At 37.9% G+C, this 24,630-nt stretch overlaps 1 protein-coding gene and 1 non-coding gene across 2 annotated transcripts in view; one reads left to right on the top strand and one right to left on the bottom strand.

Moving 5' to 3' along the window:
- LOC150103708 (O-acyltransferase like protein-like) overlaps positions 1-24,630 on the top strand; it is a 151,230-nt gene that overhangs the window by 20,075 nt on the left and 106,525 nt on the right. The window contains exon 2 of the mRNA XM_090397059.1: positions 1,205-1,377. Coding sequence (XP_090253185.1) covers positions 1,205-1,377 — 173 coding nt within the window. The remainder of the gene's footprint in view (positions 1-1,204; positions 1,378-24,630) is intronic.
- On the bottom strand, positions 9,877-10,176 carry LOC150103709 (signal recognition particle RNA). The gene has a single exon (XR_016548748.1).

Below are 24,630 nucleotides of genomic sequence, written 5' to 3'. Positions count from 1 at the left end.
GAGAACATTCAAGGGTCAAGTTACTCTCAGAAAGAGGACCTTTCTACTGAAGACTTCTTAGAATTTGAAAAGCAGAGAAAGAGTGAAGAGGAGTTAGTGTTCATTCTTTATCAGTTTCTAAAGGCTTGACCACAAATGGCTTCCAAAGGTTTTCATGTTAATTGAGGAAGCAATGACTATCTTTGCTGAGGATGACCAAGATTATGCAGTGTGATTGAAAAATTTTGAAAGGCATGAGTGAACAGATTTTCTTACTATAGGAAATTTTACAACAGCTAACTCATACTGGATAGTTTTTAAAGGCAGTAATCCCTAAAGATGACGTGAGGAGCTTAAGGATCTTCCTGAGCCATAGCCAAGTTAGCCGGTCTTGGCGTGGGCAGCAGGGTTTTTTCCGCCAGTTTATCTGGGGTTTTTCATCCTGCAAGCAGGCAAACCGGCCCCGTGAACACACAGGTTACAGTCATAAATACTTACCGCAAGGAAGGCAACGGGAAACCACCTTGCTCATAATCATCTCTCCCTAGAATGGTAGCATTTAGCTACCCTCCTGCGGCCGTATGGCAGATGGGAACCAGAAGAAGAATCCCTAAAGATGGTAACCCCCCCCACCTCATAATATAACACCCCAGTCTCATAATATTACTTCCAAGTTTCCATGGACTCCAAAGACTCATCGTGGGAGGTTGAACACTCACAGACCGCAATAATTATCATACGTTGCCTTGAACATTGATACCACCCAGTCTGACAATGCATTTCACTCATTCACCACTTGCCAAGCAAAAAAATCTCTTTTTCACCTATTTACTCACATGACCTTTGTGCAGTTTCCAAGGATGATCTTTTGTCTTTACATCACCCATTGTCCTGTGCAATAATTCTCCTGTATCTATTTGATAGGCTCGGCTCAAATCTGAAAATCTCTTTTCCCTGTGTGTTTGATTACTTCGTCAAATGACTGTAATCTAGTTTAACAGATATATCATAGGAAAAATTTAGGATTAATGATTTTAATTTAAATTTCATTTAAACTTGTTCAGAAAATTAAATTAAAATCTTTAATCCTAAATGTTTCTGTTCTTTATTTAACATTTCACTTAATATTCTTCAGTTTAGCATACATGTTAGAATTTTCTTTTTATTTTATTATGTTCTGCATATTATTATTTATTTATTTTATTTATTTATTTTTTTCTTACAGTGTTTGATGCATCTACTAAACTTCCATCTGGAGTTTTGGAAGGTCAGGTCTTCTGGACAGGCAGTTATGATGAATGCCTTAATATCCATGCACCTAATCAACAAAATGCAAGTATTGATGGTTTTGAAGGACAATATTGCACAGTTCCTTTGAATATAGAATTAGCTGTTATGGTAAGTTTAATTGAATTATAATAAACTTTTAAATTCTAACTTTGAATGATTCATTGATAGACTAAGTGTAATGTGATTTATCAGTCACATTATATCCATAATCTTAAATCATGAAACTCCTTCACATGTTATTTTTATATTGTTCAGTATAGTTTTACATTTATGAATTGTACTAAATTTGAGAATGGAAGAAAAAGTAATAATAACAATGTGAATACTAAAGAAAATAAGATGGGCAATGGTCATGGCTTTTAGTCAGATATTTAATAGTGAATTTGAAAACATGACTGACAGTGTTTTTCACTTATGTTGTAATCTTTACTTGCCATTGAAGTATGATTGTGACAGACTTGCACTGAAATTGCTTATAGGCAGTGGTACACTCAGAAGGGGGGGGACCAGGGGTCCTGGCCCTCCCCAAAGAAAAAGGAAAAAAAAACTAGAAAATTTTCCAAAAATCTTTTCCTAATTAAAATTAATTTTTTTTTAATTTATGTTGTGTTGTGTCTTCTATTTCTTTACTACTTATGAGTTAGCAATCATTGCAGATGCTCAGTCATAGGTCGTATGTGATGCGTAGTGTGTAATTCTCAAATCATCTACTCAACTCCCCCCCCCCCTCAAGATTAAATCCTGAGTTCACTACTGCTTATAGGTATTTGGAATTTGAGAGTGTTGGTGGATAGGGAGTTGTAGCTTAGGGAGCACATCACAAAAGTGGCTAAATCAGCTCATCAAATCATTTGGTTGCTGAAAAATACTTTAACAAGCAGAGACAAACAGGTTATTGTTCAAGCAGGTTATTGTTCCTCTGTAGCGAGCCTTGATAAGATCCCATCTAGACTACTGTGCCCAGATATGGCCACCAGGGTTTATTCTGGATGGGGAGGAGGTGGAGAGGATCCAGAGACGAGTGACCAAGATGATAGCAGGCCTATGGAATGAACCTTATGAGAACAGGTTGAAGATTTGTGGGTTGCAGAAATTGGTTGATAGGTGGAAAAGGGGTGATATGATTGAGACATTCAAATTACTGAAGGGTTTCTATAAGATTAATTCAGAAGATATTTTTGAGAATAGGACTGATGGTGCCATACATTGAAGCTGGGCAAGAGTGTGGTTAGCAAGGGTGTTAGAGCTACTAGGCTTTTTACTTGGAGTGTGGTGAATGAGTGGAATAAGCTGCCAGAGTCTGGGTGCCAGGACTGTGAATGAGTTCATGGTGAGTTATGATAGATACTGTATGAATGTTGAATAAGTTGTTCTTGACATGATGTTAAGGCCTCCCTCGATGAGTCTATCGACTCCTTGGAGTTGCCCATAATAATAATAATAGGTATGGTGAGGTTGCAACTAAAAGTCTTTTGAATGTGCTTGTGTATATAAGAGAGAGTCTGGAAAGTTCGATAAACACCAGAACAAAAATTAATTAATTTTATGTCTTCTTATATATATCCTAAAAGAAAAAGAACAAATTATTACAATTCGATGAAACATTAGGGTTCAAGAGTTTTAAGATATGTTCTATCTTGTGGTTATATCAGTTGCTTTAATATCATTTTTGTTCTAGGTGTTTATCAGAACTTTCCAGACTCCCCTTCCCCTCATATACACAGTGAAAATGTTTTATGTTTTTCAAGGAGCTAACAAAAATTACTGCCAAATCAGGAAAAACATAAAGTAAGAAAAAATGGCTTTGCCATTATATTCCATTCATTCAAAAATAGGAGATTCAAAATTTTTATTTATTTGTATGTGTAATCTTAATAATTTACTTGCTTTCTATAATACAGTAGCAGTTCAGAATAAAGGAAATGTGTACACTATTATAATATTGAACTTTGCAAAGACGTTTATTATTATTATTATTGGTAACGGCTCTCTCCATGGAGTCCAAAGACTCATCATAGAATGTCCATGAACATCATTCACAATATATCCATGGTACCTCCACAAATGCAACTAAAATTTCACCATGGGAATAAGAAATTATTATTATTTACCATTATTAACAATGTCTATCATACCTCTCCTTAAACTGATTCACTGACAAAGAGCTGACAATCACCTCAGGCCACTCAATCCACTCATTCACCACCCTTGTAGGAAAAACTAGATCTCACATTCTTGCTAATTGAAACTTTACTCAACTTCCAATGACGACCCCTTGGTCTCACCATCTGCCATGCACTTAAAAAGTTCCCCTACATCCAGTCTGAAAAACACTTTTAGCAACTTGAATGTTTCAATCATGTCGCCTTCTTTTTATCCACCAGTTTTTTGTAACAAATCCTCAATCTATAATCATTCAGAACATTCCACATGCCCTAAACCATCTTGGTCACCTGCCTCTGGATCCTCTCAACCACCATGACGTCTCCAAGAAATCCAGGCAACAAAATTTGAGAAGATTTAGTTTCCTGGATGTAGATTATTAGTTGCCAGGTGTAGACTTAAGAATCTTATGTCTCTACTAGTTAGCATATTTTTGAGCATCCACATGATCTTCTGAACTGTTTTGAGATATTTGCAATATAATGTTCGCTCTTCAGTTCCATATTAATTATAACTTCCAGATTTCTGGCCTCATCAGTTTCCATCAACAAAATCCCATCAATAAAATACATGGACTGAAACTATTTCAATTCAAAGTGAATAACTTTACATTTTGCCACATTAAAAGAAAAACCATTATCTTTTGACCACAATGACAGGCGATTCAAATTATTCTGCAGGACGGCTACATTGTCTTTATGTACTATGCACTATAACTCTTCCCAACTTAGCATCATCAGAAAACAACTGGATATAACTGTGTAAATTGTCTTCGATATCATGAATATACATATTAAATAAGAATCGACCAAGAACAGAGTCTTGTGGAACACCACTGGTAACTTTTTTTTTGACCTTTGACTCCACTCCACTCCACTATACACTACTCTCTAATGTCTGTGTGACAACCGCTTGTTTATCCATCTCAGCAATACAGTATTCATTCATATTTGTTTTGCTTACTTAACAGACTCAAATACAGTATTCTGACAAATGCTTTTGCAAAATCCACTAATATATGAAATTTTGTCAAAAGATAGTTTTAAAGTGAATAAAAGTTGAGCAGCTCTCTGATGTGAACTGTAGACTAAAATACACAAAGATTATTGAAGAAAAAATGAAAGAGTTTAAGAACAGGAATCAAACCTTGGAGATTCAGTGGCAAACCCTGATTGATTCAGCTAGAGAGGCATGTGGTGAAGTTGTCTGCAAGGATAGAAAAATTAGAACTCCATGGTGGACACAGGATGTTAAATAGGCAGTGAAGGAAAAGAAGAAAGTATATCAAAAGTTCCTGGCAAATAAGTCAGCTTGTGCTCTTAGAGAATACAGAGACAAACGTAAGAAAGCTAAACACTGTGTAAAACTAGCTAAACAAAAGTCATGGGAGGACTTTGGCAAGAATATAGAAAATTTATATCAAGAAGGTAGCAAAATATTCTGGAGGTTGTTGAAGAAGCTCACAAATGGAGGAAAGAGTGCTGTAAAAGAAGTTAGAGATGATAAAGGTTACATGAAAATGGGAGAAAAAGATACCCTTGAAGTATTTAGTAATTACTTTGAAAAACTGCTAAATGAAACTAGCAGTGATGACAGCACAGTGGCAAAAAACACTGACCAGGTATGCAGTCAGGAATACATATCCATACTTGAAGTAGAAAAAGCCATCAAAGGCTTGAAATGTGGAAAGGCAGCAGGAGGAGATGATATTCGACCAGAAATGCTGAAGTATGGTGGTATAAATGTCTTACAGTGGCTGCACTACATAGTTCAGAAAGCCTGCACAGAGGGACGAATTCCCGATAATTGGAGTAGAACTCTCATAGTACCCATATATAAAAAGGAAAATAAAACTGAATGTGAGAATTACAGACGTATTTCCCTACTGAGTGTTCCTGGCAAGATCTATGCAAATATACTTGAGAAACGGTTGAGAAGAATTGTGGAAGAAAAGCTTGGTGAAGAACAAGCTGGATTCAGGCCAAATAGACGCTGTCAAGATCAGATCTTCACTTCTCAACAAACAGTTGAGAAAGAATGGGAATATAACAAAGATCTGTATTTAAGTTTTGTCGATTTGGAAAAGGCATATGACAAGGTACCAAGAGAGAAGCTATTCAATATGCTACAGTTATATGGTGTCAATGGGGCATTATATCAAGCAATACTTAGTCTTTATTTGAGTTGTAAGTCAGCAGTCAGAATTGAAGGAAGTACAGGAAGATGGTTTAATGTTAACTGTGGTGTGAGACAAGGATGTACATTATCCCCTCTGTTATTCATTATCTATATGGATCACATTATGAAGGAAAATGGTATTAAACATGATATCAAAATTGGAGATGTTAATGTCAGCTCTTTGCTTTATGCGGATGATGTTATACTTCTAAATAACTCTGCTACAAGTCTGCAAGATTCTCTGACTAAATTGAATAACTGTTGTAATAGATATGGTATGAAGGTCAGCAATAAAAAGACAAAGACAATGAAAATAGGCAGAATCATTGAAAATGTCAACTGTGTTGTGAATGGAGAACCTGTGGAACAAGTAAAACATTTCAGCTTAGGCACATTTTTAGTGAAGATGGTAAATTAAATATGGAAATAGACAACAGAATCAACAAAGCTGGTATGGTTGGAAGTCAATTGAATAAATTCATATGGAATAAGAGAGAAATTTGTTGGAACACTAAATTAGCTGTATACAAGACAGTGTTCAAACCTGTTTTAACTTATGGAACTTGAGAGCTGGGTCAGAAGTAAAACACTTGACCAAAGACTAGAGACCGCAGATATGAGTGTCCTGAGAAAGATTATAGGCGTGAACAGATGGCATCAATGGCAATATCATATTAAAAACGAGGATATTAGGAAAGAACTTGATATTGTCAGCATTCTGGAATGCGTTAGCAGAGCTAATCTCAGGTGGTATGGTCACCTAAACAGAATCAGCGAGGAAAGATTAGCAAAACAAGTGTTCTCTGCCAGGTTGGCAGCAAAACAACCCAGAGGAAGACCAAGATATAGGTGGATTGATACGTCACAAAGTGCCTTAGACGATAGAAATATAAGATAAGATCTGATAATGTTGGAGTCTTCACAAGTAACAGACTGATTTGGAGAAAAATTGTAGATAGGAAGTTAGTAATGATGTAATTTTTTTCATGTAGTACTATCATATCCTGTACACCCGTTATGGGTACATGGCAGGAATTTGATGATGACGACTAATATACGAGGGTGGTCTGAAAAGTTCTTGGCCTAATAATGAAAAATTGAAATTAAAATTTCAAAATTATTTTTTTCGACATAATCTCCCTTAAGACTAATACATTTATTCCAGTGATGATCCAGTGCCATTATCCTGTCCCTGTAGTGGTTCTCAGTAAGATCTGCAAAATATCCCTCTACAGCTGCAATCACCTCTTGATTTAAAGAAAACTGCTGACCAATGAGGAACAGTTTTATTTTTGATAAGAGACAGAAGTCAGAGGGAGCCAAATCTGGGGAATAGGGTGGATGTTCCAACAATTCATAGTGCAGATCCTTAATTTTTCCTTAGCCAAAACACCTTTGTGTGGCAGGTGGATTGTCCTGATGAAAGATGATTTTTTTCTTTCAAACCAGGTCTTTTCTCATGAATTTTTTCATCTGGTCTGCTTAAAAGATCGGAATAATATTCCCCAGTTATTGTTTTACCCTTTTCAAGATAATTGATAAACAAAATGCCTTTAGCATCCCATATCACCGATGTCATGACCATTCCTGCTGATGGAATCGACTTTGTCTTTTTTGGCTCTGAACAACCGGCTTCTGTCCACTGTTTTGACTGCTGTTTGGATTCTGGTGTGTAAGGGTGAATTCAAGTCTCATCCACAGTAATAAATTGATGCACAAAATCAGTTTTATTCTTGTAAAAATGCTCCAAGCACTGTTCAGAGATTTTCATATGAGTGCGTTTTTTGATCTGTTGTAAGCAAGCATGGCACCCATCTTATGCAAAGCTTTTTCGTATGCAATTCTTCATGCAAAATATATCATACAAGTTCTTTTGAAATGCCTATAGTGTCACGCACTTTCACGCACTTTGACTCTGCAGTCATCCAATACCATACCATGCACTTGATCAATGATTTCTGGTGTCCTTCACATGGATCATCTTCAAGGCTGGTATGGCCATATTTAAACTGCAGCCCATTTCTTAATTGTTGAAAACAAAGGTAAAGAGTGCTCATAAACTTTTATGAACTTCAAATGAAATTCTATTGCCGTTAAACCTTCTTTTTCAAAGAATTTTATAACTGCACAATACTCAATTTTATCCATTTCAAGGGACACAGACAACACTTTTGTTTCCAACAGCTGTATAAAACAAACTACTTGATAGAATGACTTGCAATTTCACATGGATGCTTATGACAGATGTACAAACTTGGAAAAAAAAATGTTGCTGATAGTGTTGCCATCTATGGTCAAGGTCGAGAACTCTTCAGACCACCCTCTTAATAGTATAGGCATTACCTTTATCCAAGTCTTAGAGTTACTTTATTATATACTGCTGAAAACAATTAGGGTACAGTTGTTATTCTTGTTGAAATTTTCATGCTAAATGTATAATTTGTTAAATTTGTAATAAATATCAATTATTTAAACAATATCTCATCAGTTACACCCTATCCATAAGTAAGAAATATTTATTCATGTATAAAGTACCCAATAGTTATAATTATTTGCAGAAAATTATAATTATCCGACAGAAACTAAAATATCCCCTAATTGTTTTGAGCAGTGTAGAAACAAAGTAAATTGCTAAGGCAATACCTTCCCTTAACAAAGCCATACTGACCTCTAAAAAAAATATCAAATTATTATCCATTCAATCGTGAATTCTGGCTTTCACCAACTTTTCCAAAATTTTAACCTTCACTTCCAACATCGTAAACCAGTCTGTAATTTTCAGCCTCTGTTTTTGACCCACTGTTATGCAGTGGAACCATCATACTTTCCCTCTACACTCTTGGAACTACACCTAAGCTGAGGCATAAATTAAAAAGTTTAGTCATGGACAAAGCTAATTCTCTTGCACATTCATTTGCTGAAATCCCATCTAATCCTATGGAAGAATTCACATTGAGATATTTTTAATATTATTATTATTATACAGGCACCTCCATGGAGTCCAAAGACTCATCACTGGAGACCAATCTATCCACACAATTTATCATATCTCTTCTTGAACCCATTAACAGACAAAGCCCTCAATACTGACTCACAACCCATTCAACTCATTCACCATTCTCCAAGCAAAAAAATCTAGTCCTCACACCCCTACTGGCTACACCTTTATTCAACTTCCAGGGATGATCCCCTGTTCTGATCCCTCTAGCCAAGTGCTGAAACATTTCCCCTGCATCTATCCTATAAAACCCTTTAAGCAACTTAAATGTTTCTATCATATCCCCTCTTTTTCTCCTATCATCCAACTTCTGCAATTTGAAGAATTAAGAGTCGATCTATCCTCATAGGATAGATCGACTCTTAATTCTCTCCACCGCTTCTTCATCTCCAAGAAACTCAAGGAACCAGACTTGAGCATATCAAGGTCTTATAAAGAGGAATTGCAACATCCTTATCTCTACTTGTTAATGTGTTCTTCACTAGCCAACTAATCTTATGGGTGATCTTAGTAATTTATTTATTTATTTATCCGTAGAGTTTCCTTCCTTTTCTCCCCTGTCCGTATTGGGGTGAGTTAAGCCCCTCATGGGGAGTTAAGTATTTATGACTGTAGATCCCATGTGTGTTCGCAGGGCCGGTTTGCCTGCTTGCAGGATGAAAAACCAGAAATAAACAGGGGAGGACCCTGCTGTCCATGCCCAAGACCGGACCTTAGCAATATGTCTTCTACTCTACTTTAACTCTCTGTCTATCACCCCCCCCCCCCTAAATCTCTAGCTTCATCTAATTCCTGGAGCACAGTGCCATCAATGTGATATACACCATGTAATCTGTTTATCTCAAAATGCATAACTTTACATTTTTTGACATTAAACTGACACCCATTAACTTTTGTCCATACTGACAACCTATTTAAATTGTACTGCAATCTCTCCAAATCGCCTTAACTATTATGCTACTTAATTTTGCATCATCAACAAACAACAATATTTCCTTTCAGGTTATTTCCTATATTATTATTATTATTATTATTATTATTATTTATTATTATTGTTATGGGCAACTCCAAGGAGTCCATAGATTCATCGAGGGGGGCCCAAACATCATGTCAAGAACAACTATTCGACATTCACACAGTATCTATCATAATTCGCCTTGAACTCGTTTACAGTCCTGACAGCCACAACAGACTCTGGCAGCTTATTCCACTCGTTCACCACTCTCCAAGTAAAAAACCTAGCTCTAACAGCCTTGCTAACCAAACAAAAAGAACTGGGTTAGGTTATGTTGTCCTGGCTATTCCTCAATGCCTATTCACAGACGCGATCCCACTACTGCACGACGGTGAAGCTTTTACCTGCTGCGTTTCTGCCCTGGGCTGATTCGCTTCTTGTTGGGCAACCTGGTGGCTATGAGTTCCCTCAAAGTCCCCATATTGACACCGTGCTTAGTGCAGACATCTGATCAACATAGGAACATTGTGAAACAGAACTCCAGTTCTCAAACCATCCACTAGCCCAAGCCTCCTAAGCAGCTGGATTACAAGAGACTGCCACGACTCCCAGCATATCATTTATATACAAATAAATCATTTATATCAATATATATCTAATTATATAAATATATATAATGTATATACAATATATATACAAAATATATATTTATATATAAATTAAACAGCAATGGTCCCAGCACTGAACCTTGTGGCACATCACTAGTCATCTGTTTTTCGCCTCAATTCTGCCCCTCCATTTTTGATATCTGTCCAGCAGCCACCCTCTTATCCAGTTAACCAATATCATATCCGTCCCCATTTGTTCTAATTTGCATAACGGTGTTCCATGTGGTTCCATATCTGAAGCACCTCTAGTTCATCTATTTCAAAGGTCATATTCACACCTCTCTCATCAGATGCTTGTTGTACCTTCATCCTAATGATAAATCTTCACAAAATAATCACTCAGTAATTCAGCTATTTCTTCTGGTTGTGTTACCTTCATGCCAGTAGAACTCAAAGACAGCTTTCCATAGCTGGCCTGGTTGGCCTATCTGCTCTCCAGCCAAAAGGCTGCGGGGTCGAATCCCGCCATGGACATGGATGTTTGTGATTGTCTGCGGAAATACTAGTGGTGGTGGTAAACAGTTGTTGGTGTAGTTGCAGTTAGTTGTAGTTGGTGGAGAGTTGTGAAGTAGGTGCCCTACCTCCATGAGTCTTTGGCACTCCTGGGGGTGTTATATAACAATAATAATAATAAACATTTTTCTTTTTACTCACAACATAGTGAAAGTATTTCTTTGAACTCACTGTGGAATGTTCAGCCAATTTCATCTCACAATGTGATTTAATCTTCCGTGCCATGCATGCTTTTGTTGCACCTTTCTTGCTTGGCTCAATATAAAGAGCAGTGCCTTCACACATTTATCACATATAACGAATCATCTCATAACTGTCCTACTATAGTGTCTCTCTTACACAAAAGTTTAAGCTACCACAGGAAGATCTTATCACAGACGATTAGTCAAAAAAAAAACAGATCACTTAGATGGGTCGAGCAGGGCTATGCTTAAAGTTCTCCTTCTTTTTGTTTCCTTTGGTTCTACAATACTTGATACATATATGGTAAAAGATATGCACTTTACCGGCTATTTCCTTAGTGAAGTGGTTCCTCAACTTTGGTCCCGGGTTTTCTTCGGACGTGGCAAGATTTCCTTGTCGCTCCGCTATCTATCTCTTTCCTTTCTTCTCGAAGGATCCCCTTCGCTATCCTCACATTGGCGGCAGATTCGCCAATGGCTCTGTCTGCTGGTCTCCCGATGTTCTGTTGGACGTCTTGTGCACATCGGGTCCCACAGCAACGCGGAAAGTTGCTGGATACCAGGGACAAGCTTCCTCAGCCCTCACGGCCTTTGAACAGGAACATGGGAAAAATGCAGGAACAAGAGAGCGTTTAAAGTGTACGCCACTCCTTATATCTCATCCGCGAGTGCCCTCTCTCGCTGCCTTCATCACTCACTTAGCTATCATCACTGATTCGTCAGGTATCAATGATGTCATGTTCTTTTCTCGACGCCTCTCTTGACGGAACTATTACGGCAGGAGTTACCAGATGACTATACGGGTTTTTCTGCTGTGTCACTGTGGACTATTACGTAGTGATTTGACCTTCCGTTGATTGGTTAACATACGATTCTGATTTGTTTAGCATAATTTTCCCATATTGGGCATGATTCTAGAATACTATTTGCACTACTTTTACAACAATATTACTAATTAAGTTGATATACCTTTTGATTACAATTTATTTATTACTTCTTTACCCCTGCTCTTGAGAGAATAAGCATGTTTTTATTGTAAGTCAATTTCCATCTTATGTTGGGTCTGAAACAAATGGCTGACTGATAGTGGGCTAGTTATTTCTGACACAACACACCAAATAGATTCAAATGTACTGTCCTTCTGACAGACATAGTTAGTAGCAACACTTCAGTTATCATTAACAACACCTCACTACCCAGTTTGTTCTCCCTATCTTCTCTAAAAATAGAATAGTCCTTGCACTCTATTCCTGAAACTGTATCATATTTTGTCAACCAAGTTTCACTGATACCAGTAATATCTGGGCAAGATGTACTTATCAGAGATACAAATTCATTGCACTTACTTTTGTTGATTCTAGCATTTGTGTACATACATATAAGACAGATAAACCAACCAGAATCATTTACTCCAGCAATCCCTGTTTCTGCCCCAAAATCAGTTTCCCTGTTTCTGCACATTAGACTACACTTTATGCAGCAATTCCTGAAGTCCTAATTTATTTAGATAAACACCATCCTTCAAATAAAATACATTTCATCCTTCAAATTCACTTAAATCAGAGAATTGTGCATTATTCCTCCTACAATCTATGAATTTATTCTTTTGCAATAATTCTGCCTCTATTCAAATCATTCTTATCAAAATGTGGCAGTACACCTATAATCGAAGAGTTGTTGGAATAAATGAAAAAGAAAAGTAACAGGATGAAGTTTGTGAGTCCACTGCCATGTTATGATAGAAGCAAACTGCAATACACAGGTTGGAATGATGGAATGATGTAGTGGACCTATGGCCTGAGTTTGATGAATGGAAAGATTTATACAATGCTAATAGATTGCACATAAATGGATTCAAAATTAGGTGTCCGTGGAGAAATTTATCACACAGCTTCATCTGCAATTAGGACAGATGCAGATGAGTGTATAAATGAACAAAAAATGCCGAATCTAGTCTCTCAGACACCAATATTCGAATATGGTAGTCAATTTAAAATTTAAATGTGGTTGGGGGCCTAATGAAATGTTACAGTTACTATGTACTAATGCTACAGGCATCACGAATAAGAGGGAGAATTTTTGGCATTGGTTAGTGCAACCTTCCCAAAAGTTATAAGCATCAGTGAGACATGGCTAACAGCATATGTCATAACTACAGGGATAAAATATGATGGATTTAGTATTTTCAGTGATGGTAGAGTAGACAGGATAGGGTATCAAGTACCTGCTGGTGATAGCAGATGAATTGTAGCCAACAAGATTAAGAGTCGGTCTGGCATATGAAAGTTGTTTTGTGTCAATCTGTGTGAAATTGAGGCCAACAGAACAAAATACGAGGGTGGTCTGAAACATTTTCCGCCTTGACCTTAGATGGCAACACTATCGGCAAGATTTTTTTTTCTAAGTTGGTACATCTTTCATAAGCATCATTTGAAATTGCAAGTCATTCTATCAAGTAATTTGTTTTATACAGCTGTCTGAAGCAAAAGAGTTATCTGTATCTCTTGAAATAGATAAAATTGAGTATCGTATGGTTATAAAATTCTTTGTAAAAGAAGGTTTAATGCCAAAAGAAATTCATTCGAAGTTCATAAAAGTTTATGGGCACTCTTTGCCTTCACATTAAGAAATGGGCTGCCGAGTATAAACATGGCCATACCAGCCTCGAAGAAGATCCACGTGATGTGCATGATATGGCCATTCAATACCATATCGTTCACATCATCCAAGTAATAAATTGAAATCCTGGGGACAAAATCTTAGAACAATAGAATCAGTTTTATTCTTGTTAAAATACTCCAAGCACTGTTCAGAGATTTTCATGCAAGTGTGTTTTTTGATCTGCTGTGAGCAAGCGTGGCATCCATCTTGTGCAAAGCTTTTTCATTTGCAATTTTTCATGCAAAATATATCCTACACATTCTTTTGAAATGCGTATAGTCTCAGTAATTTCACGCACTTTGACTTTGCCGGCCATCCAATACCATATTGTGCACTTGATGTGAACGATATGGTATTGAATGGCCATATCATGCACATCACGTGGATCTTCTTCAAGGCTGGTATGGCCATGTTTATACTCGGCAGCCCATTTTTTAATGTGAAGGCACTCTTTGCCTTCACATTAAGAAATGGGCAATGGGCTGCCGAGTATAAACATGGCCATACCAGCCTCGAAGAAGATCCACATGATGTGCATGATATGGTCATTCAATACCATATCGTTCACATCAAGTGCACAATATGGTATTGGATGGCCGGCAAAGTCAAAGTGCGTGAAATTACTGAGACTATACGCATTTCAAAAGAATGTGTAGGATATATTTTGCATGAAAAATTGCAAATGAAAAAGCTTTGCACAAGATGGATGCCACGCTTGCTCACAGCAGATCAAAAAACACACTTGCATGAAAATCTCTGAACAGTGCTTGGAGTATTTTAACAAGAATAAAACTGATTCCGTTGTTCTAAGATTTTGTCCCCAGGATTTGAAGGGGATAAATTAACTGTGGAAAGGGTACACAGGTGGATAACAAAGATGGTTTTAGGACTGTACAATGTTAGTTACGAGGATCGGCTGATGGAATGTGGACTGCAGAGTTTGGCAGACAGAAGAAGGAGAGGTGATATGATTGAGACTTTTAAACTGTTGAGGGGTAGCTACACGGTTGACACTGGGGAGTTCTTTCCCTTGGTGGAACAATGGGAAAGAGCGATGATAAGGGGCCATCTCTAGAAGTTGCAAAAGGAAATTGTGAGCAAGGTGAGGAGTGGTTTCTTTGTTTGGAGGGTGGTTGAACCATGGAATGCATTGCCTGATAGAGTGGTGAGAGCAAGAACGGTCAATAAGGAGCATATCACTATCATACCACTCCTTGAACTAAGGAGTGGTATGATAAACTGTGTTTCCTAGCAAGGACCTCCCACAATGGGAAAGTGATCATGTGAGTTTGACTTGGGAGATAGCAAAACGTGTGAAAATTCCAATTAAGAACGGGTATATGTGGAACGTCCATGCGGTTAGCCTAGTGGCTTTGCACTTCACAATGATATGACTGGGGAAGGAGTGTCCGAGGTTCAATTCCCATCGAAGACGTGAGGAATTTGAGGATCTCTCTCAGCCATAGCCAAGTTAGCCGGTCTTGGGCGCAGGCAGTAGGGTTTTTTTTACCAGTTTATCTGGCAATTTTCATCCCACAAGCAGGTTTGAATGCCTTGCATTCAAACCTGCTTGTGGGATGAACACAGGGCAAACTGGTTTGCCTTTGTGTTCAAGGTTTGTCTTTGTTTGAACACAAGGCAAACCAGCCTTGTGAACACACAGGCTACAGTCGTAGGATATAGTACACAAGGAAGGCAACAGGAAACCACCTTGCTGATAATCATTTCCCTAGATGGTGGCATATATAGCTACCCCCCAGACAGCCGTAAGGCTAAATACTATCAATCAATCAATATGTGGAACTATAAGGCAGGTGATTGTGTTACATTTAGTGGCAGCTTAAAGCAGTACCATTGCATAAATATCTGCAATGGAAGGATTTTAACAGTGCATGGAGAAATCATCAAGGGATATCTGGAGGGTAAATATGGTAAGAGTTAGATGGATGAGGAGTATCATTAAGCATGAGCTGCAAAAAAAATGAAAATGTTGTGGAGGGTATATAAGGAGAAATGTGACCAGCTAACTCATGAACAGTAGAAAGATCAGGCAAGAAAGGTAATCAGCATGGTAAGGAAGGCAAAATCATATCATAAGAAGAAATTAGCTGAACAGGCAAACAGAAATCCCAAAGAGTTTTTTTTGTTATGTGGAAAGTAGGAAGAATGATGGGGAGGAGGTGGAGAGGATCCAGAGGCGAGTGACCAAGATGATAGCAGTTCTGTGGAATGAACCTTATGAGAACAGGATGAAGATTTGTGGGTTGCAGAAATTAGTTGATAGGTGAAAAGGGGAGATATGATTGAGACATTCAAATTGCTAAAGGATTTCTATAAGATTAATTCAGAGGATATTTTTGAGATTAGGACTGGTGGTGGGAGAACTAGGGGATATCTATGGAAGCTGGGCAAGAGTGTGGTTAGCAAGGGTGTTAGAGTTTACCACTCTAAAAGTTCTTTACTTTTAGAGTGGTAAATGGGTGGAATAAGCTGCCAGAATCTGTTGTAGGTGCTATGACAGTGAATGAGTTCAAGGCAAGGGATGATAGATACTGTAAGAATGTCGAATAGTTGTGTGGACATGATGTTTAGGGCCTCCCTTCACGAGTCTAAGGACTCCCTGGAGTCGCCCGTAATAATAATAAAAAAGAAGAATGACTATGGTAGGATAACTTTAATAAATGCAGATGGTAGAGAGGTAACAGAGGCAGACAAAAATTGTTGAGCTATTGAGTGACCATTCTGGAACGGTAAAGCATCCAAGTGTAGATATTCTTATGGCAGAAGTGATGGGGACTGATGTGGGAACAGAGGTTAATGAATTGGAGGTACTTGGGATATTGCAGAATCTGAATGCAAATAGGAGGTGGACTGGAAAGTTTTGATAAACATCTATAACAAAAAAAAAGATATTAAAGCAACTGATATAACCACAAGAAAGAAAGATCATATGAGAATATAAGAACATATGTTACCTTCATAACTCTGCTATTAGTATGTTCTTTCTTGTGGTTATATCAGTTGCGTTAATATATTTTTTGTTATAGGTGTTTATCAGAACTTTCCTGCCCCCCCCCACCCCTCATATAGCTGTGGGATTGGATGGGATATTGGGTTGCATTTTAAGAGAGTGTGCAGGGGAGCTGGCGATGCCTTTGACTAGGCTGTTTAATTTAAGTCTCTGCTCTAGCAAAGTCCCAACAGATTAGAAGGAGAGCAAAATAATTAGCCTGTATAAAGGAGGATCTAAGTCTGTGGTTACAAATTATTAATCAATCAGTATTTTGGGAGTTGTGGTAAAAGTATACTGGAAAAGTTGGTCAAAAAGAGAACTCAGGAATGAGTGGATAAGAATATGATACTATATGAGGATCAGCATGGCTCTGTGAATGGTCAGTCATTCCTTAATAATCTGTTAACTTTTTATAATCGGGTAACAGCTCAGGTGGTTAAAGGAATGGCTATATGATAGATATTATGTTGATAGGTTGGTCCTCCCACGATGAGTCTTAGGACTCCATGGAGGTGCCCATGCAATAATAATAATAATAATCTTCACTTTCTTCCCTTTCTCTACTAATTCCTTTAATAATACTTTCATATCCTTTCATATTAAAAATTGCTTACTCTCCTAATTTTGCCTCCAGGAAAACACAATTTAGTTGTGTTAACATCATAAACACCTTTTATCATAGAATCCCCATATAATATTGATCACTTATTGTTCCTTACACACATCATTTTTATATTCTCCTCCCCTCCCGCATTCATCTCTGTCCGTCACCAAACCTTGCGCATCAGGTAAACGTTCATACCTTCGATTATCTCTTTTTCAAATTCTCTGCCCCCCCCTTTTATTCACCTGATTATCTCTTGCATCTGAGTTAACATCATTAACTAACCTTATATCCAGTCTGTTAATCTCACCATACATGCTCATCAGCTCAGACTTCATGCATTTCATTTCTCATCTTACGATTTCCTTGTTTCTTTCCAAGCAGTAAAACCCAGATATAGAATGATGAGAAACCAGTGATGCACTGTCTTTAGAAGCCATATCTAAGTTAACAGTTTGTGAAACTATTGAATCAGCAACATCAGGAATGAATGGACAAATGGTTGGTACTATCCTCCTCTTCAATCTCTCTAAATGAATGGAGACCAAAATATGTGTATAATGAAAATCTGCTGTCATAACTTCGTGCTTATAAAGATATGAATCCTTCAAAATTACCTTGGGATACATTTCTAATTGAGAATGATGCAATAGCTTAGTTGAAACAAGTGAGGATGGACATGAAGCTGGTGACATTGATGAGAGAATGACTGGTAGGTAGACATCAGGGAGTAGTACATGGTGGAGTGGAATGAAAGAAAAGGCAGGTGACAGTAGCATACTGCATGGCTTGGGTCACTTTTCAGTTGGTGCATTAATGATATTGGGGTTGATTTATGGGAAATCACCAGGGAAGGAACTGCAAAATGCTTTGAGTGGGCAAAGGATAATGGTTGCTACTTCAATGTGCCAAACTGGTTGTGTCGAAGAGATTGCATTCTGTGTATTATACTGACGATATTGCACCTGCAAGAAACTAATGAAGCCAGTGATTTTCAGGTGATGGTCGAAAAGGAGTTGCAGTTCAGAGGACATATCATTGTTGAGGGTATGAATGAACAAATTTCCAAGGATTCCAGATTCATTGAGCAGATTTCCTGATTCCAAATAGACAAAATAATACCTCAAATGACCACTTGGATTAGTTGCCTAAGTTTCTTGAAGATGTGTAAATAATGATGAGGATTCAGAGACAAGCTACTAGGATTATAATTGGTCCATGACTGTAGCCAATGAAGATGGACTGAAGGTTTGTAGATTACAAAGTTTGTTTGGCAGGCATTGGGAGGAGTCGACAAGAGTTGGAATGGATATAATAGAAATATGTAAGTTATTAAACAGGATTTATACCTAAAGAAATGAATCCACTCATAACTAAATTGAAACAAGATGTCATTCCTTGAGGTTGTGTAAGTGTATTGTTAGTAAGGACTAGATGATTTGTGGAGTAGTAATGAGAATGTATAATATAAGACTTTAATTTAATTCTTGACTGAAACAGATGTGGTATCATTCTTCTGTTTTCTGTAGCAACTATGGGAATTCTGCTTGAACCAGGTAATTAGTATGTTTCTACTTTCACTCGAACGTTATCAGCAATTTTTTATTATTTATTGGTTTCTGGAAAAATATAATGGCAAACCAGACTTGATCTTTCCTTTTGTTATAAGCTACAATGCTACTGTGTTTCTTCTTTTTTATTTTCTTCTTAGCAATGTGGCTTATAACAGAAAAAAAGAGATCAGGTCTGACTTGCCATTCTTCCAGTATACATCATGACTGATTAGGACAAAACTTTTATGCCTTATCTAGAGGAGAACGTGCTTTCTTGTTCCTCACTCAATAAAAATCAAGGACTCATCCTAAGTAATATTTGGAAATCACTGATTAGATTGATGCACATACTTGACTTGAATTTTTCAGCTAATCATCTCCAAACAGTGCTAGAAAACAAATGACTTTTTATTATTATTATTATTATTATTATATGTCACCTCCAGGGAGTCCAAAGACTCATCGAGGGAGAGTATCGAATGATTTAATCCCTTCCAACTACTAACTGCACTCAAACTTGCTTAACCTTTTGCAAACCATTAGTAGCAGAGGCTCTACCAATCGACTAACCTTTCATCAGAATTTACACTAAATCCCCTCCCTTTCACATTTGTGTTATGAAAGACAGGGAATGAAGTATTTAATAAAAGTCAAAATTTACTGAAATAGAATTCAGCTTGATGTACTTCACAAAAAATTATAATTCTTATCCAAGTTTGCACATGAAATATCATGATTAGGCTAATTGGACACTTGGTTTCTCAACTTTGATATAGTGTCCCATAATTGCAGGGTTTCATTCCTAATGTATGGCAATATACAGAGTGGCCATAACTAGAGAGGAGGTGTTTACAGCCATGCAGCGAAAAATGCATTGGACGAAATTCAACCAAACTTGGAGTAAGTACACTCTTCAATTGCAACTCTATCAATATGAGGAATAATCCGTTTGCTCCCGCGTTCTGTTCACCGCTAAAGATCCACTATTTTCATAATCATTTTTTTAAGATTTGTTGTTGTCGTTGAACCTTTTCTCCTATCCTTTAAACTCCGGAATTCTTGAAGCGTGACATTAGCATTACTGCATTGTTGATAGTAAAGCTTGACTACCAACACACGTTCCGGTAAGATGAGATCCATTGCACTTCAGTCTGTCTTCCTTATATCCACCAACTTGTCAATAGAAACAATGAGATTATAAAATATCTTGTGCTTATAGCGCCACATGTCCTCTGGTGCCATAATTTTACCATTTCTATCTTTTGTAAACGAAAACTCCATGTTCCAGAGTATACTTATACCTGAAGACAAGAAGATCCTCAACAAACTAAACAGTGAAGTTAGAAAAGCACTTAAACCTTACAGGAACGAAACATGGGAAGCCAAATTAGCCTCTATATCACCTGGCGAACACTCCATCTGAAAGATATTAAGAAGCCTCAGAAACAAAAACAAATCTCTTCCCCCACTAATGTTGATAGGAGCCTAGTACACACAGATGCAGAAAAAGCTGAAGAGATAACAAAAACCTAGAAAAACAGAGTTGCATATGACAACTTGGACATCGAGCATGTCTACAAAATCTACCACCATGTCAGACATGCACTAAACTCACCAACACCTGCAACAACAAACCTGCAAACACCTCACCAGCAGAAATCTATGAAGTCCTAAAGGAGCTAAAGAATAAAAAAGCCCCTGGTCCTGATGGCATAACAAATAAAATAATTAAACTGCTGCCCCGAAGAGCAATCGTACATCTCACCACAATAATCAACACCATGTTCAGATTCAGCTACTTCCCCTCCTATTGGAAAGTTGCAGATATGGTCCGTGTATAAACCAGGTAAAGATTCACACCTACCCGAAAGCTATCTACCCATCAGCCTGATCTCAAATTTAGGCAAAATTGCCAAAAAAATCATCCTCTCCAAACTCCAAGCCTCAGTAAATGAGTTAATTATCCTTCCAAAGGATTTATGCTAAAATGGTTTCTTTCTGCTTTTTACATTAATTTATAGGTTTTGGTTGTCATTTATGTGTGCATTTTAATCTATAGAAGCCACAAGTTCCCTATGGTGAAACTAGTCAGTTTTTTTTTCTATATATTTTTATTGTTTAATTACCTATTAACCCAGTTTATCATAATAACTATTTGTGGTTGTAAAGCAACATAAAGTTGTTCTCCTAAGCTAAGTTCTTGCCATCCAATATCACATACCTGTGTTCCTAACCTTTCCTCAAATTAAAACCAGAAATAATATCATTTCAAGGTTTGCTGGAACAACCTGGGGTTGCGGTGCAGGAGACCTAAGGTCGTCTGCACTAGCCCTCGCATTCTTTGCAACAGAATATTGTGCCCCTATCTGGGAAAGAAGTATACACACTAACATTATAGACACCCAGCTAAACTCTACCATGTGCACAATTAATGGGACAGTGAGAAGCACTCCTCTCTCCTGGCTGCCTGTTCTATCTAACATTGCTCCATCACACATACGGAGAAGACGAGCCTCGATTAAGGAAGTTAATAAAGCAATGAGCGACCCACTCCTGCCCCTAGATCAGACTCTCATAAACCCACCTAGTTTTCGCCTCAAATCTGGAAAGCCTCTCTGGTCCATGGACAAACTCTCTTCAGCTGCACTGCCATCAATATTTGACATATGGAGAGAATAGTGGTCCAACAATCTACCAACAAACGGCTTCCTGGTATAAGATCCCTGTGCTCTGCAGCCTGGTTTTGATCTTCCTAGGAAGATTTGGTCATCAATAAACAGGATCAGAACTAGTCAGGGCAGATGCGCTACCTTATTGTGATTGTTCTCCCGTGGCTCAGACGATTATTCATATTGTGTGCGACTGCCCAAGACTGCCCAAATTTCATGATGGTGGCCTACAGGACATTCACAAAGTGACGGATGAGGCCTTAAATAAACTTTGAGGCCTTAATGGCTTTCCAGCCTGTACCTTGACCTGTAGTTGGTATGGTGGTGGCGGCAGTGGTTATGGAGGAAACAGAAGATCACGGTCCCGTCTCACCACGAAGATGTTATTCTCATAGTCCTCATCATGGTATCAACAAAACTCCTCCTCATGTTAGAAGATAATGATGTAATGTGAAATGGGCCTCCTCTAATGGATCAAGTTTTCTCACACAAGATACAACTACTCTCTAATTAAACCTAGAATACAGCTACATTTATGTTGTGAAATGTTGTGAGAACATGCAGCCTTGTCATACTTGTTACAGCAGGACAATAATTGTCCCTGTCTTAATTATGACAAGTTACTTTTACTTTATTTATATATAAAAAAAGGAAAGACTTAGAAAGCTGGTTGTACCTTTTATGTAATGAACTTTTATATGTTAAGATTTTCATCATTATTATAATTATTATTATTATTAAACAAGACCTCATGGAGTCAAAGACTCATCTAGGAGGTCCTTTTATCTCACACACATCTCATCATACCGGGTCTTAAACACATTCAAACTCCTTGCAGACACCACACTCTCAGGCAAGGCATTCCAATCATTCACAACTCTGCACGAAAAAAACCTGCCTCTCACTCCCCTACTCACACCCTCTTTATACAGTTTCCAGGGATGACCTCTGGTTCTCCCCTGATCTCCCACTATTCGCTGTAGAACTTCTCCACCATTGATCCTATAGCAACCCCTTACCAATGTGTAGGTCTCTATCATATCTCCCCTCTTCCTTCTCTCCACTAGTCTCTGCAAATTACATCTTTTCAATCTTTCCTCATACTCGACATTCCAGAGGTCAGAAACCACCTTAGTCAGTCGCCTTTGGACCCTTTCCAACATCTCTTCATCCTTCTGAAAACCAGGTGACCAAATCTGGGCACAATAGTCCATGTGTGGCCTAATCAAAGCCTTATACAATGGAACAAGAATCTCCCTACTTCTACACGTCAGTGTCCTCCTCATCATTCCCAGAAGTCTTTGTGTTGTCTTCACAATTTTGGCGATGTGACCCCTAAATTTTAGATCCTTATACACTATCACTCCCAGATCTCTTATTTCCTCTACTTCCAACAATATATTCTTACCAAGCATAAATTCTGCATCCCATCTTTGTTTTCCAAATTTTAAAACCTTACATTTTGCAACATTGAACTCACATCCCCATTTGCTTGCCCAATCACCCAATTTATTCAAGTCTTCTTGCAAGGCCACAACATCTTCACTACTCTTTATGGTTCGTCCCAACTTTGCATCATCTGCAAACAACTGAATATCTCCATCCAACTCTTTGCCAATATCATTAATATACAAGTTAAATAGTAATGGCCCTAAAACAGATCCCTGAGGCACTCCACTAGTGACTTTCCTTTTCCTGGATATTGCACCCCCATACACAACTTGTTGATACCTATCAGATAGCCAGTCTCCAATCCAATGCACTAATCTAATATCCAACCCCATCTGCTCTAGTTTGACTGTCAACTTATCATGAGGCACTCTATCAAAAGCTTTTGCAAAATCCAAGTATATTACTGTGTATCCTTCTCCTCTGTCCAAGGAAGCAGTCACTTTATTGTAATAAGTAAGTAGACCACTAAAACACGACCTCCCCTTAGCAAATCCATGCTGTCCATCAAAGATTATACCATTGTTGTCAACCCAACTCTGGATTCTAGTTCTCACAAGCTTCTCCAACAACTTAACCACAACACCCGACACACAGATAGGCCTATAGTTTGATGCTTGAGTTCGATCACCTCCTTTATGAAGTGGCACAATCTTGCCCTCCTTCCACTCTTTAGGGACTTGACCAAGTGCAAGACTTGTATTAAAAAAATATGTCAAGGCAGGTGTCAACTCTCTGGCACATTCCTTCAGAATACGCGGTGATATATTATCAAGTCCCACAGCCTTATTTACATCTAGTTTACTCAACTCCCCAAACACCTCCCGCTCACCCACAGTCAGTCTCCCCTCCCCATCATCAACTGCTCTTAATCTCTCCATGAAGTCACATTCACAAGATTGAAAGATCTTTATGAACTGCTCATTAAGCATCTCCACCACACATTCTGCAACAGCTGTCTTTATACCATTTCCTCCAATCAATGTCATCCTTCCATAATCATTCTTTCTTTTGCTGGCTACATATCGAAAGAACTCCCTAGGATTCTTTTTAGCTTCATTAGCTAACTGCTGTTCATACCTCTCTTTAGCTACTCTCACCAACCAAGTCACTCTCCTTGCCTGGTCTTTGTAGAACTCATGAAATTGGTTACTTCCACTTCTCTTATGCTGCCTCCACAATGCCCTTTTTCTCTGTATTGCATGCTTAATCTCTTTATTCATCCATCTCACACCTAACTTATTTAACCTTCTCACCCGTGGTATACATTTAGACATTGCATCCACTAAATATTTTTTGAAAATCCCCCAAGCTGCATTGATCTCTTTTCCAGCTAACTCCTCATTCCATGCTACACCTGCAAGCTGTCTCCTGAGCTCTTCATAATCACCCCCCTTGTAGTTCCACATATACCCTTTTTTCACAGGGGTCCTTGCACTGCTGGCAACCACCCAAGTAATCACCTCATGGTCACTTTCACCAATTGGTGGATGATTTGATACCTCATTGATAATTACATCCTCCGATGAGATGACCAAATCCAAGACCCTTAATCCTCTTGTGCCCTCTGTTACATACTGTCTGAGGTAGTTATCCCTCAAAAACTCAAGAATCTCATTTTCTTTACTTCCAGTTGCTATCTCTTCATTCCAGTCTATATTGCCATAATTAAAATCACCCATAATGATCACCCTTTTCTTATTTGCTTGGCTTATTTGACTATACATTTCACTATCACCACCATCCACATTACCA

The sequence above is a fragment of the Typopeltis vanoorti genome, chromosome 8 (genome assembly GCF_054136105.1).
Source record: "Typopeltis vanoorti isolate ZY-2024b chromosome 8, IOZ_Tvanoo_1.0, whole genome shotgun sequence".
Classification (NCBI taxonomy): Eukaryota; Metazoa; Arthropoda; class Arachnida; order Uropygi; family Thelyphonidae; genus Typopeltis; species Typopeltis vanoorti.
This window is presented reverse-complemented; position numbering and strand designations above follow the sequence as displayed.